Raw genomic sequence first — 15,724 nt, forward strand, 5'->3', positions numbered from 1 at the left:
GGATTTCAAATAAAGTATTAAATGACATAGACACACAGAAAAAAACGGGTAAAAATTAGCCTTAATTATCTAAATTTGTTCATTGCTACTTTGTACATTGCTAATCGAAATTTAATTGTTATTACTGTTTGTTCATTGCTACTTTGGACATTGCTAATGGAAATTTAATTGTTATTACTGTTTTATATTTATATATGTTTAGTTGCCATTCATGTTCGGTTTAGCACTTATAACAGCACTCCTGGCTACAATTTATTTACCTCCTCTGTCCACCTCTGCCTCTGAGTAAAAATATTTTTTTTTGTTTTGTGCAATGTGACTTGGTACAAACAGACGCTTTTACACCGAAAGTCACTCGGCCGTGCGTGACGTCACAGCTTGAGTGACAGCTCGGTCGCCGTCATGGAGGAAGTAAGAGGTGAGGTTCTCATCTCCTCTACAACTGAGTTCAACCATTTAATCACGCGATCGATGAGTTTTAAATCCGTCAAGCTAATTGGATTGTGTAAAACGAAAAATGCATATTTTAACAGAATGTTACGTTCGCTCACTGGGTAGCTTAGTTTGCTAGCTAGCCTCTGTTATGTTCCCGTGAAGTAACCAGATACTTTTTTTGTTGGTTTGAAACAACCGCGAGGTCAATGAACGCAGACACTGTAATGTGTGAGGAGAACAGTGCATTGTGCTCAAATCTGTTTAGTCGTGTTTTTCCCCCCTCTGTCAAATACCGCAGCCCCGCTGCGGCTTGTCGCTGCTCCACACATACGCGCTTTTTTAGTTTTACCTTTAAATGAACGTCTACTTAAAATTACATCGAAGCCAAAGTGACCCTCGATGCCAGCGTGCAAATAATCTGATAGTTACCTCGGTTTACGACGCAGTTACGTACGTATGTGAATTATGCACGTAGGTCGGAACGCTCCGGCATCTATAACGGATTAGGGAAGTCATAATTACAGTAAATATGGGTACATCTTTCTAAGCCACACAATAGTGACGATTATGTGAAAAACACCAAGTATGGCGGTAACTGAGTGCCATGTATTGTTAGTTGTATTTATTTTTTTACCACTATATTCCAATCTTCTGGTTGTTGTATTGTTGGGGCCCAGAAAGCTGCATTTGCAGCACCAAAAAGTTGTGTTCTGAACAACACTTTCTTTTCCCGCTTGCTTCCGTTTTAGTGTTTCCACTGACCTGTGCTGTGCAAAACTATGCATGGGGAAAAGTGGGCCTAGACAGCGAAGTGGCCAAACTGGTGCTTGGCGGGGACCCGTTGGCTGTTATCGAAGATGGCAAACCTTACGCTGAGGTAGGCTACGCGGAATACAGTCGAGACAATATGGCCATGACCTCTGCTGCTCTTTATTTAGCACCCGAGCAGCCCTGTGGGGGTTCGCATGAAGGTCATCAGTTCAGTTTACCAGCGCATTGACATTTTCACGCTGTACGGGCGACATTGCCACATGATGGCACTTTGAATTATGTTTTATAGGGCCATGGTGCTGCATTTTAAGTATATATATGACTCCCAAACAAGGCGCTTTGAAAGTGCACTAGTCAGCGCAACTCGAGCGCGCTCGCATCATGGTCCTTTTTGCCTCGTTCCAGCTGTGGATGGGCGCCCACCCAAAGGGCGACGCCCAGATTAAAGACAACCGTATCGCGCAGACCACACTGGGTCAGTGGATCGCCCACTTCCCTGCATGCCTGGGCTCCAAGGTCAAGGACACCTTTCAGGGCCAGCTGCCTTTCCTCTTCAAGGTCCTCTCCGTTAACACCGCCTTGTCCATACAGGCTCACCCCAACAGGGTGAGTATGCACACACAAATTAGCATCTTCTGAGGCAAGCTTAGCCATGATTCTGGGGGACGTTCCTGGCTCGGAAAGAACCCGCGGACTATTTTCTGTCTTCCATTTAGGAGTTGGCTGCTCGTCTTCATGCTCAATTTCCGGAGCACTACCCGGACAACAATCACAAACCAGAGATGGCCATCGCTCTCACACGCTTCCAGGGCCTCTGCGGCTTCAGGCCAGTGGAGGAGATCCTCGGCTTCCTCAAGTGTAAGTGCGATGAGAATTTTCAGAACCAGCCAAACAAAAACACACCTTGTTTATGTCACGCATCAGCCGTCCCGGAGTTCTGCGCTCTGGTGGGCAAGGAAGCGGCCGAGGAGCTGCGGAGCGGTGCGGGCGACGCCAGCCGCACCAGGCAGGCGCTGAAGAAGTGCTTCACCAGTATGATGAACTGTGAGAAGAAAGTGTTTGTGGATCAACTCAACATGCTGGTCAAGAGAGTCACTGAAGAAAGTAAGCAAAATGACAGACGGAATGATCGGACCCAAGCGTCGTTACGAGCATCTCGTGCGTTTGCATAGGCTCGGCAGGCAAGGACACGGCAAGCAGTAACGGCGAGCTGCTGCTCCGCCTCCACTGCCAGTACCCCGGCGACATCGGCTGCTTCTCCATCTACTTCCTCAACCACGTGCTCTTGGAACCCAACCAGGCCATGTTCCTCGGAGCTAACGAACCTCACGCTTACCTCTACGGAGGTCGGTAGGAGCTTTGGCGGCTTTCTGCTCCATTTTCGTAATTTTTTTGGTTCGCTATCAGATTGCATCGAGTGCATGGCGTGCTCCGACAACACGGTGAGAGCCGGCCTGACCCCGAAGTACATCGACGTCAACACGCTGTGCGAGATGCTCAACTACAGCCCGAGCCCTTCCGCCGCCAAGATTTTCCCGCCGGTTGAGGACGCCTCGGACCCTTGCGTCACCGTCTATGACCCACCCGTGCCGGACTTCATCGTCATGAGGATACAGGTGAAAGAAATGATGGAGAAGTCCTTAAAGTAAAAGTTGAAACATCTGTGGCCTCTGCAGGTGCCAGCCTCCGTCAAGCAGTACACGCTGGCGCCCGTGGACAGCGCCAGCATCCTACTGGTTATCGAAGGCGACGCCAGCGCCGCCTCACCCGCAGCACCGTCTGACGTCAGCCTGAAGCGGGGCAGCGTTTTGTTTGTGTCGGCCAACGAGAGCGTGATGCTGCACGTGGCCTCTCCATCGGGTTTGACCATGTTTCGGGCCTGCTGCCTCCTGTAGGAGCAGTCGTGACCTCACAGCAAATTGTGGAGCTTAGACGAAGAAAGCGCCACTTGCACAATAGTTCAATCACTTGAAAGGCAACCCGTCCACCAGTGCCGTCCAAAATACAGTCCGGGGGCTATTTGTGGCCCGATGGCTATTTTTAGCGGTATACACCATGTACTAAAAATAACATTTGTCTCATCCTGCATTTCTTCACCATTCATCCAACACAATATGGTTCAGAGCACAGTACAGTATATTCTGGAACTCCAGATTTTTATATCACGTCAAACAGGGTTAATTCATTTCTTTGGCTGTGAAAACATTTCTGCGTTCTGCGCCAATGTGAATACGAAGAATTAGGACATTAACGGAAGGCTGAAACGCATTCACAGTGGTGCAGAACGATGCGAATGGGAATTAGAATCTCAATCATGATTTCAATTTGACCAAAATGGGAAAACATGACTACACAAAGTTGAAACGTGTTTAGAAATAAAGATAATTGCCGAAACAAAGGATTCTAGCTCTTACACGCTGATTCTCACGCGACAGTCGAACGTGAACACTGGTACAAGAAATGCAACATTTACACTGGTAGAGGATGCGCAACATGTTCAACACATTTCCTTGTGTTAAACTCTGTTGAGGAATGCAGAATGGCGGTCAGAATGCGTGCATGAAGAATGCAAAAATATTTACTGTACGACAAAATGCGCCGGAAACGCCAACGCTCTACTTTAGTCTTTGTAATTGCTGTGAATTAAGCCGTGTTTCCAGTTGAATCATCCAAGCTTGTGATGAGATGCTTGATGCATGTCTCATACATGTACCTTTGGATGACTGCACTGAGAATTGACTAGTCCTCCACCGCTAAATACTTCCTGTTCAATATCATCGACTGTGGAACCTCCAAAGTGGAGCACAAGCCAGCTAACTTCACAGTTGTTCTCAATACAAAACTAATTATAAACGTTACGTAACATTAAAAGGCTAAAACGATGAATGCAATAGTTAGATTTTCACTGGCTCCCACGTCACTCACCAGGCCAGACCCCACCCACCCACCAAAGCCAAACACACTAAAAGTCCCCAATATTATGGAGTAGAATGTGAGGCTGGCGCCCTCAAGTGGTCAGCGATAACAATGGCACATTACGTTGTTAAATAGTGTCACGTCTAGAAAAGTTGACAGCTGCGGCCCTCATTCTTAACATTTTTGACTGTAATACAAATGTAAATAATCAAAATCAGCTTTATTGACCAAGTTTGTGCATGCCAAACAAGAATGACAGATGATAACTGAACTTACCTTTTATGCAGTAAAAAAAAGTTGTTTGTCAAGTTCCACAGTGCCACTTCTATAGTTATCGTCACATGCTTCCTCTTTGGGGGTTCTAATGCAGGAAAAAAAAAAAAATTACAGGAAATATTTGCTACTGAAGGAAAAAAAAAAAAATCCAACAAAGCATGACCGACAAGGGCAAATGTTTTAGTTAAAAATGCTGCATCAAGTTTGATAATATTTTAACGTTTAGTATATTTGGTCCTTGTCAGAACATGAGATGGACTTGAGATGTATTTTCCGATCCTTCTGTTCTACTTCCTGTTATCGATGGCCAAGAAGTGCACTTTGTTCTAACCAGCTGCAAGTTTTTATTTCACTACTGATGTTTTGATTACCGCTGGATGTCGTTTTCCGCATGCTCCAGTCAAAATGTTTTGCCCGCATTGTTTGATCAGCAAATGTTGTCAACTAAACGTTTTCTTTCATTGTAGCTTAGCTTTTCAGTCACGGGTTTGTTAGCAATCTGATTTGCACTTTCAAAGGCAATTTTAGTCTTTTTGTTGTTGTTGTTCAAATAGTGTTGTGAGCATTCTGGAGCAAAGCCTTGCTGTCGCCTGGGAACTGCAGAAAATGTTAACGTCAAAGTGGTTCAATAAAAGCTTTGCACTGTCACTTGGCTGTTTGTGTCAAGTTTTATATTGTTTCTTTTTTTTTTCCTGACTGCCAGTGGGCCCATGAGCAAAGCCATTGTTTGCTGGATCGCCTGCAAACAAAACATTTTAAGAGCCAGTAAAAAATATTTATTAGATTTATTTGGCAGTAGAAAAATAATGCCACGGGGTTCATCCGAGTATGAGATGATATTAGATGAATTATCATTTGGTCACCAATGTCAACGCTAAGTTCTGTGGCGTTATGCCGTGCTCCCATCAATATTCTTGACTGGTTGTTCCAGGTGCTGCCAAAGGAGGCGCTGTCCTGGCAGCAGGCGCCCGCCTTTGGGAGCTCTGCTCAATTCGTCGGCAGCGGCAACCTTCTTCACATCGCTCAGACTGAACGTGTAGTGTGCCACCATCTCCGGCTTGGGTTGCAGCACATAGTAAAGCTTCTGCAAAGAGAGCACGTCCTCAAAAGCGTCGTGAGCATTGTAGTCCATGCCCATCAACTCCTTCACTAAGTACTCCTGCTTGAAGCTGCGCATGCCGCAATCCCTCAGCACCTCCCGGGCCAACTGCAACGTGTCCACATAGCCGGCGACGGACGCATCGAACTGCGCTCGAAGGCCCGTCTCGTCCAGGGCTCGGGTTAGAGGTCGGCAGTCGAAGCGGCGGATGTTGTGGCCCGCCAGCAGGGGGCGATGGAGCCTTTGAAGGAAGGCGAGGAACGACAGCAGCACCTCCCGCAGGGGGCTGGTGGGCCCGGGTCGGCCGTGGAGGGAGAGCCGCCGTCGGCGCACCCTGAGGCCCGTCACCCTGGCGGCGCCCGGTTCCATTCGACAGCGAGGGACTGTGTAGAGCAGGGGTGGGCAAACTTTTTGACTTGCGGGCCGAATTGGGTTCTAAATTTTGACCGGGGGGCCGAACCAGGAGCAGATGGATGTAGTGTTTGTGTGAAGTAATATAAACGACCTGTAAAGGTCATTGCATAAAAGGTTTTGGCCTTTAGTAGGTAGTAAAGCATGGATATTCAAAAAAAGTTTTTTGAAAACAAATGCATTAACAGCATTAAAAAAAAAAAAAAACATCCCTAAAAAACTGCTATCAGTGATTCTCATAAAATATGACACTGTTATTATGAATAACAGTCTCCATCACTTCAGTGCCTGCAGGTCAGATTAATGAAAGATGTATGTTTATCTTATGAGATCACATCAAACGGCAAACATTCTGACCAAATATATCATCTTGAAGAATCGGTGAAAGCATACATCCAAATAAGGTAATCAAAACGGCAACACGGTGAGGGGTATCTGAAAATCGGAGCAGAGTTTTAACTCACAAACACCTGGTAACAGAAGTGAGGAAACGGAAAACACTTCCTTAAAGTAAGCCTTAAGAACTTTAAAGGTTAAGATTAGTCACAAACAGGTGGTGCATCAATGTCCTTGAGCATCCTGCATTGTTTGAAAATGAGAATGGTCGCTAGTTTCAATCCCTGCTATTTGTACAGATCATATTCAAAATGCATTGTTTTACAACAAACTTGAAAGCCTCCCCTTCATTTTCAGTGTTCATTTGATGTTGATGTTCATGTGGCTGAACGTCACGTCGCGTACGTCGAGCCAAATTGGCCACTCTTTTTAAACACTCGGCACTCAGTGTCCACCTTGCTTTTCCTTGGGCGACTCATTTTAATGGAAGGATTCCAGGGGAAGGTTTGTGGGTGGCTTTAGCGTAAAACTGTATCCGAAAACTCGGCGCGCAAATTACAAGAATGCTGTCGTCACTAAATTCGGCACTGCTACAAATAGAGCGCGAGTGCGCCATTTCCGTACTACTGAGTACGTACACGCACTTGTGAGTGTGCACCGAGCTTTCTGACACGGCTTCCGGTAGTAAATGCGCAGGCGAGTGGTTCCCCATCTACTGGGGAAACGCAGTCATTGCAGGCAAAATGACCGGGAAAAAAAAGTTTAATAATACAATTTATTTAGGGTTGGCGGGCCGGATTAAACGGTCCCGCGGGCCGGATGTGGCCCGCGGGCCGTAGTTTGCCCATACCTGTTTGCCCTCTACACTGTAGAGGTTGAGAGAGCAGCCTCCGCCCAGCGCCGCCAGCTGGACCAGCTCGCACGTTGGACCTGATGATGACACTTAAATATCGCTGACTGGGCAAAAGCATGCCTCAACTTTTAAAGCCACAAACTTTGTGGTGCTATTACAATACAATGGGCTCCAGCTAACAATTATTTTAATATTGGCAAAATCTGAATTATTTTGTCAGTTTATCAATGAATCAATAGTTCCTCCACTTGGTTGATTGGCATTGTGGTTTAAACAATGTATTTTTAAGCAATTAATTAAGCAATTTTAAGCAGTTACGTGATTAATCGATGGGATAATTCAAAGAATACTCAGTTCTATTACTTCAGATTAATCCTACAGAAATTTTGAAAAAAAATTCTGATTCCCATTAAATTGAATTATTGCATGGTCATGGAGTAAATCAAACTTGGAAGTCATCGTAGCGTTGTAGCTGTAAAGATTTCCAACTTGAGGGTTTTATCCTAAAAACTAACAGAGTCAGTATTTCGACCTTTACCACAGTCATTTTGTACATAAGTTTCTGTCGTACTTTCTTTCGACCTTACCCAGTCCAGTTGTCTCTAAATCGAAGAACACATTCGGCTGCTGAGAGGAGCCATCTGCCTCCGACGTCTCCATCGTGTATGTCAACGTTGCTCCGAAACGTTAACGTCCAAAAGCTCAGAACTTGACTAGTCATAGACAAACGTTAAGTATTCGGCGTGTGCAGAAGGTCCGCCAGAGCACAATTTAAAAGTCCTCTTCTTCATCTATTCTCCGCCGTTGATTCAAAGAAAAACAATCGATCGTACTCTAGCGGCAAACAAGTGAAACTCAGTCTCCAGATTCCCGTATGCTGTGTAACAAAATCTACTCCCCTAAACAATCATCCTATTTTTTGTCTTCCTTTTTTAAAAGAGAATGTAAAGAAAACTGATTAGAAACACTTGAATAGGTAAAATAAAAAGTAAAATATCGCGTCAGGAAATGTCAACAGGTCATTGTCCGGTGTAAAACTGTGTAAGCAAGAGGAGCAAGATAGGTACAATGAATATAATATTTTTTAATCCAGTTTTGAAAATGATATAAAGATAAATCATAGCAATGCATATACAAATATAGTTTTCAAAATTCATATATCTGCTTCGTTCGTCACCTACAACACATATAAAAGCTCTTTTAATGAAATGATCACAAATCACAAAGTCAATTATAAATGAAAAAACAAAGCATCTAATTTCAGTGGTAGAGTGTTTGTGTCCCAACTTGAAAGTTGTGGGTTCAATTATCATTCTAGTGTCCTTTTCAGTGTCAATACTGTCAGCTAATAAAAACCATAGACAAATATAAAAGGACTTTATGTCTGATTAAATTACATATAGCAGGAAAACTTTTCAAACTATTATATTTCACCACTTGAGGGAACCCTAATATTGCATAATTGCCATTTTGGGCAAGAAAAAAAGTGACAAGCTTTTGCAGGCCGTAGAACATGACATGAGGCCAAAAGGCCTTGAGTTTGTCACTTGTGCTGTATTTGGTCCACAGAAGTCTGGAAATAAACCACCGGGCCATGTTGAAAAGCCACTGACGTTCAACTCACGCCATACCGTGTGTCAGCATTACTCACGGCTGTTTTTCAGTTCTATTTGTATAAATTATGATTTTTGCCATCAAAAATATTTAAATAAAAATATAGTATTTTTTGTTGTTCTATAGGTTGAGGCAAAAAAAAAAAAAAACCTAGGGGCAAACTTACTATTCTGCTCGGCATGTTTCTTAAAAAAAATGTTTTCTTCACTTTTAGGTCAGGAAATTTTGAAATTCAAGTCATGCAATTAGGGAACTGAAAATTGTGACAAGCAAAATATGGGGAAAAAAATGCTGATTATAGATGAGGAAAATGCAATTTGGTTACAGATTTCTTGCCAAAGTAGCATAAAGCAGACACACGATTTGATTAGTGAGCGCCCAAAAGTGACGTGGCCAACTGGATCTGACCTCCAGGGCTTAGATAGAAAGTGTGCTCTAGATCAAGCAATTCAACACGGCATTCCTGTCCGGCTTCCACACCCGAAACAGCTCCTGCAGCATCCTGGCATCCTCCAGTGCGTTGTGGGCGTCGTAGGATTTGCGCAGGAAGTACTGCACCATGTACGCCAAGGAGTAGCTATAGAAATTGTGGAACATCCTCTTGCTGAGCAGAAAGGTGTCCAGGTATTTGGACACGACACTCTGAAACGGGTGCAGGAGGGAGAACTCCCTCAGCACCCGGTTCAGGACGGGCGCGTCAAAGCGGTTGGCGTTGTGGGCGGCCAGGTACAGCGGCCCGCAGAATGAGGACAGGAACTCTATGAAGGAGTCGAGAGCCTGGCGAAGTGGGACGGTGTCCATGGGTTTCCTGTGGCGGAAGAGACGGCCGTTCGCCAGCGAGAAACCCGTTACGTCGCTTGCCTCCTTGGTGAGTGCGCAGCGGGGGACGACATAGGTGTTGAAGACCCGTCTGTTGCAGACGGCCGCGATCTGGATGATATCGCACTTTTGAGTGTCTGCGGGTAAGAGAGAGAACATATATTTCGTTTCACGGAGTTTACCAGAAAAAAGATGCACGCGCGCTTCATTGAGGTTAGCTTCAACCAAGACCAACTCATTTATGCTATCATCATTACAGACTAAACTGTCTTCAATAAGTACAAAAAACACGTTAGTTTTACCTATAACTAAATTGTTTGCAAAAATTAAATTGACACTATTTAAAACAAAATACAATCAACGAGAACAGTGAGACTGCCAATGTGTGATTACAGCACCACAAGCGGTATGACAGCACTCTCTAATGGTATATTAAAGATTCACAGAAACAAATATGAAAAAAATAAAATGAAGTAAATAAAAGGAAAACATTCGAATAACTTTTTTGTTTAACACTAATAGCACTTTTTTAATTAGTCGGACAAGTTTGCGAGCTTGAAGCTATTCACGGTAAAAGGTTTGAGAACTACGTACTATAAAGATTTTATTTTGTTTTTATTTTTTCCACACAAGGGTGGGTGGTCCTTTGTGATGTCACAGTTGTTGGCAGACAGTTATAAAATAAAGACGTGTTCCTCACTTCTGCCACAGTATTTTAAATAAATAAGAGCTGGTGTGTTTGACGCTGATAGCAAAGTCATCAAATAGATTTTTGTGCCATACCCAGTCCAGTTGTCTCCAGATCAAAGAAAACCACCGTGTACGACATCTACGAAAAATTAAGAGAAATCATTGTGTCAACACGACGTTTAAAAGCACCATAAGAAGTTTATCAACTCACCGTGAAGAAACGTCTCGCCTTCGACTGCCGCCGAGCCAGTGTCCAAATTGCAGATTTTATAGCCCGCTGCGTCAAAGTCAACTTTCGTTTACGAGGAAGAGGGCCGTTTCCCTTTCCTTTCTCCCTCGAGCTGGCCGCCCACACAGGGAGAGCCCCCGCTCGCTCGCGATTTTGTTTTCCTCTCAACAGCCGACTTTTCTCCTGGGTTCCCTTTAGTTTCGCTTTTTGTCGCGGTGCACGACGGGAAATGAAGTCCAGCTGCATTCCCAAAAGGAGCGAAGGGACATTTGATTAGGTACAGTGTACCTAATCAAATGTTTGCAATGTTTGGTATGGGCAAACTACGGCCCGCGGGCCACATCCGGCCCACGGGACCGTTTAATCCGGCCCGCCAACCCTAAATAAATTGTATTATTAAACTTTTTTTTTTTTTTTCGGTCATTTTGCCTGCAATGACTGCGTTTCCCCAGTAGATGGGGAACCACTCGCCTGCGCATTTACTACCGGAAGCCGTGTCAGAAAGCTCGGTGCACACTCACAAGTGCGTGTACGTACTCAGTAGTACGGAAATGGCGCACTCTCGCTCTATTTGTCTCAGTGCCGAATTTAGAGCGTGGGCTGTGACGACAGCATTCTTGTAATTTGCGCGCCGAGCTTTCGGATACAGTTTTACGCTAAAGCCACCCACAAACCTTCCCCTGGAATCCTTCCATTAAAATGAGTCGCCCAAGGAAAAGCAAGGTGGACATTGAGTGCCGAGTGTTCAAAAAGAGTGGCCAATTTGGCTCGACGTACGCGACGTGACGTTCAGCCACATGAACATCAACATCAACCCGTCACAGATCTAGGTAAACGGACCAACACCTCGGATCTCTCCTAAGAATTGCCACAACAAATTTTACTCCAGACTATGACACACTAGCAAAAAAAGGGAGACCAACAACACTGTTCCCACTGAAAATGAAGGGGAGGCTTTCAAGTTTGTTGTAAAAAAATGCATTTTGAATATGAGCTGTACAAATAGCAGGGATTGAAACTTAGCGACCATTCTCATTTTCAAACAATGCAGGATGCTCAAGGACATTGATGCACCACCTGTTTGTGACTAATCTTAACCTGTAAAGTTCTTAAGCCGAGTGTTTAAAAAGAGTGGCCAATTTGGCTCGACGTACGCGACGTGACGTTCAGCCACATGAACATCAACATCAAATGAACACTGAAAATGAAGGGGAGGCTTTCAAGTTTGTTGTAAAACAATGCATTTTGAATATGATCTGTATAAATAGCAGGGATTGAAACTAGCGACCATTCTCATTTTCAAACAATGCAGGATGCTCAAGGACATTGATGCACCACCTGTTTGTGACTAATCTTAACCTGTAAAGTTCTTAAGGCTTACTTTAAGGAAGTGTTTCCCGTTTCCTCACCTCTGTTACCAGGTGTTTGTGAGTTAAAACTCTGCTCTGATTTTCAGATACCCCTCACCGTGTTGCCGTTTTGATTACCGTATTTGCCGGTGTACAGGTCGACTCGGTGTATAAGTCGACCCCCTAAAATTCGACGGAAATTTACGATTTTATGATATATCCTTTGTATAAGTCGAGCTCAATTGTTGCATTATATTAAACTTCAAAATTCAATATGCGAAATTTATTGACGAAATGTGTTCAAATTCCGGGAGGCTGTGCGCATGCGGCTGTTTATAAGCACCGCGGAGGAGATCGCGGCCGGCGAGCTCGCGCACGCCGCCCGGCACCAATGGGAGGCCGGAAATAGCTCCAAGCCGAGCGGATCGGCACTTTATAAGCACCGTGGAGGAGATCGCGGCGCCTCATTCGACTTCCAGCGGCCGGTGAGCTCACGCACCCGCCCGGCACATCCGGGAGGCCGTGCGCACGCGCCAAGTGGCCGAAAATAGCTCCCGCCGAGCGGATCGGCTGTTTATAAGCACCGCGGAGGAGATCGCGGCGCCTCATTCGACTTCCAGCGGCCGGCGAGCTCGCGCACCCGCCCGGCACATCCGGGAGGCCGTGCGCACGCGCCAAGTGGCCGAAAATAGCCCCCGCCGAGCGGATCGGCTGTTTATAAGCACCGCGGAGGAGATCGCGGCGCCTCATTCGACTTCCAGCGGCCGGCGAGCTCGCGCACGCCGCCCGGCACCAACGGGAGGCCGGAAATAGCTCCAAGCCGAGCGGATCGGCACTTTATAAGCACCGCGGAGGAGATCGCGGCGCCTCATTCGACTTCCAGCGGGCCGCGCACTCGCGCACGCCGCCCGGTTCAAATTTTCTAAGTGCAACGCACAATGAGATGCATGAGAAACGGCCTTGGTTACCATCACATTTGAAGCGATGAATACGAAGTTAAATTTTATGACTCGGTGTATAAGTCGAGGTCGATTTTTTTCGGTCGATTTTGGATCGAAAAAGGTCGACCAATACACCGGCAAATACGGTACTTTATTTGGATGTATGCTTTCACCGATTCTTCAAGATGATATATTTGGTCAGAATGTTTGCCGTTTGATGTGATCTCATAAGATAAACATACATCTTTCATTAATCTGACCTGCAGGCACTGAAGTGATGGAGACTGTTATTCATAATAACAGTGTCATATTTTATGAGAATCACTGATAGCAGTTTTTTAGGGATGTTTTTTTTTTTTTTAATGCTGTTAATAAATGCATTTGTTTTCAAAAAACGTTTTTTGAATATCCATGTGTTACTACCTACTAAAGGCCCAAATCTTTTATGCAATGACCTTTACAGGTCGTTTATATTACTTCACACAAACACTACATCCAACTGCTCCTGGTTCGGCCCCCCGGTCAAAATTTAGAACCCAATTCGGCCCGCAAGTCAAAAAGTTTGCCCACCCATGAGGTACACCATCACCATATAACGCGAGGGCGACGGCATACTTTGCACTTCAAGACATGATATCGAGAGTTTAGAGCAGGGGTGTCAAACTCATTTTTTTCGTGGGCCGCATTTTAGTCATAGCTTCTTTCGGAGGGCCATTATGACTGTCAACCCAAATAAATGTATGAGCACTGTCAAACGCACCTCTTGCAATCAGGTGTCCCCGGCTTCCCAGTAACGGGTTTGTTTTAGCCGGGTTCGGAGATTCGTCTGTAATCTAACCACCCGAGTTAAATTAACTCCTCCGGAATCAATCTAATTTCTCTACGACGCCAATCCCTCTCAAGTCACCCGAAGCGCGTGCCGAGTAACTCAATTCGAGGCAGGACTTCGACGTGACCGCATCGTATTGATGGCTCCCCGCTAATGTTTGAAGTTCTTATTCGTTACGGATATTTTTTAGATGTCTTTGTTAAGACCTCAGGGATTCGTTTGTATAGCGCACCCAAGCACTAGTTTTGCCGAAGTAAATGTTCATATGGGTCCGTTCCACTTGGTCGCTCATGCAGCGAGCCGACCAACTTTTTTATTCGAAAGAGAATCGAATTAATAAAAGTGTGACAATAATAGCATTTAAGAAGAAAATTAATGCCCTTTATATTATTAATTCTAACTTCGTATACGTAGATCTAGCACTTGACCGTCGGAGTTCTTCACCCCACTTAATTGCTTCGAAGAGAATAGCGACTTTCTTACCGAATAAAAATGTCGTGCTGTCTTTAGATTTGCCCAATAATTAATTTGGAAGGCAAGTCTATTTTTTGATCGTGTCCTATTTAACTTTTGACGCGGCCCGACAAAAAGGGGAACTGGGCCGCGCCCGACGGACAATCGAAATATTTTTATCCTCCACCAACTTCACTGATTTATTTTAATCATCGTCGTTATGTTATTTAAAGGAAGTAAATTCTCAACCGAATTCACTTTCAACGAACTCAACTCTTCCGTTAAATATTTACGAAAATATTTAATTCTCTAACTTGCTCAGAGTTACTTTTTACGCGGCCCGTCGAAAAGGGGAACTGAGCCGCGCCCGACGGACAATCGAAATATTTTTATTCTCCTCCAACTCCACTGATTTATTTCAACCGTCGTCGTTATTTTATTTAGAAGAAGTAAATTTCCAACAATTCACTTCTAACGAAATCCACTCCTCCTTTAAATATTTACGAAAGTTATTTAATTCTCCAACTGGCTCAGAGTTACTTTTTACGCGGCCCGTCGAAAAGGGGAACTGAGCCGCGCCCGACGGACAATCGAAATATTTTTATTCTCCTCCAACTCCACTGATTTATTTCAACCGTCGTCGTTATTTTATTTAGAAGAAGTAAATTTCCAACAATTCACTTCTAACGAAATCCACTCCTCCTTTAAATATTTACGAAAGTTATTTAATTCTCCAACTGGCTCAGAGTTACTTTTTACGCGACCCGTCAAAAAGGGGAAGCGGGCCTGAGCCTTTCAAATAGTTAAATAACTTTTCGTTCTACACAAAATAATAATCCGATTTAGACACTTCCGCCGTCAAAAAGGGGAAGCGGGCCTGAGCCTTTCAAATAGTCAAATAACTTTCCGTTCTACACAAAATAATATTCCGATTTAAACACTTCCGTTGATTTATTTTATTTAAATCGGCCCCAAACCATCGGTTGCATATTCAGTACAAATCCGCGTACAACGAAGTAAGTAATATACAAAACACATTTATTGAAGAAACATGGAATAGAATTACAAATCTCAATTACCCCAGAAACTGAACAATTTCACTCACTGATACCCGTGTTAATAAAATCATTCAATCCCAGAACAATTCGATTGCAAAACACAGTTCATAAAAAAGGGAAGCGGTAATTACCAGCTGCGTGCTATTTTTGGTGAAAGCAAAGTCGAGTGATCAGTTCGATCTTGCTTCTAAAATCCAAATTAAAGAAACAGGCTGGCCACGAGGAATCCGGCGGCCCGATGACTATTCCCCCCTCTCGCTAAAATACATAAAAAATATAAATCCCTCTCACCTATTCCTCCTATAAAGTTGTCCAGTCCAATTTTTGGGAGTAAATCCAAGTTAATTTCAGTCCAGCGATCCTGCGTCTCACACAAAGATCTTCGGGACTTTGGAAAAAATCTTGAAACTCCTCCGGGCCTCTTCACGTATAAGCGCTCTTTTGGGGGAAAAAAACCCTGAAGCTACTCCAGCAGGACCTTTTATAGACCTCTCCGTCTCCCCCCCTCCCCTTTCTTTTCTCCTGTACTTTCCCTATAGGGTAAGACTGCCCAGTTTTCCCACGCCTATGGAAGGGACTGGCCAGCATTCCCACGCCTATAGAGGGAACCGGCTAGTTTTCCCCCGCCCATAGAGGGAACTGGCC

The 15,724-nt window shown here is 44.5% G+C and overlaps 3 protein-coding genes across 3 annotated transcripts; 1 reads left to right on the plus strand and 2 right to left on the minus strand.

Annotated features, from left to right (window-relative positions):
* Positions 1-316: 316 nt before the first annotated feature.
* mpi (mannose phosphate isomerase) lies at positions 317-5,046 on the plus strand. The gene is made up of 8 exons (XM_049723239.2): positions 317-418; positions 1,185-1,312; positions 1,612-1,812; positions 1,923-2,064; positions 2,131-2,310; positions 2,379-2,552; positions 2,614-2,822; positions 2,883-5,046. Exons 1-8 carry the CDS (start codon positions 403-405, stop codon positions 3,099-3,101), a joined length of 1,269 nt encoding a protein of 422 aa, XP_049579196.1. The 5' UTR covers positions 317-402; the 3' UTR covers positions 3,102-5,046.
* plex9.2 (PML-like exon 9.2) lies at positions 4,620-8,080 on the minus strand. The gene is made up of 2 exons (XM_049723266.2): positions 7,685-8,080; positions 4,620-5,880 (listed from the first exon to the last, which is right to left on the minus strand). Exons 1-2 carry the CDS (start codon positions 7,755-7,757, stop codon positions 5,288-5,290), a joined length of 666 nt encoding a protein of 221 aa, XP_049579223.1. The 5' UTR covers positions 7,758-8,080; the 3' UTR covers positions 4,620-5,287.
* An 81-nt stretch (positions 8,081-8,161) lies between these two features.
* Positions 8,162-10,710, minus strand: LOC125970690 (DNA polymerase III subunit epsilon). The gene is made up of 3 exons (XM_049723263.1): positions 10,432-10,710; positions 10,314-10,359; positions 8,162-9,667 (listed from the first exon to the last, which is right to left on the minus strand). The coding sequence occupies exons 1-3, from the start codon at positions 10,693-10,695 to the stop codon at positions 9,147-9,149; spliced, it is 831 nt and encodes a 276-aa protein (XP_049579220.1). The 5' UTR covers positions 10,696-10,710; the 3' UTR covers positions 8,162-9,146.
* Positions 10,711-15,724: the final 5,014 nt, after the last annotated feature.

Source organism: Syngnathus scovelli, chromosome 6, assembly GCF_024217435.2.
Source record: "Syngnathus scovelli strain Florida chromosome 6, RoL_Ssco_1.2, whole genome shotgun sequence".
NCBI classification, from domain to species: Eukaryota; Metazoa; Chordata; class Actinopteri; order Syngnathiformes; family Syngnathidae; genus Syngnathus; species Syngnathus scovelli.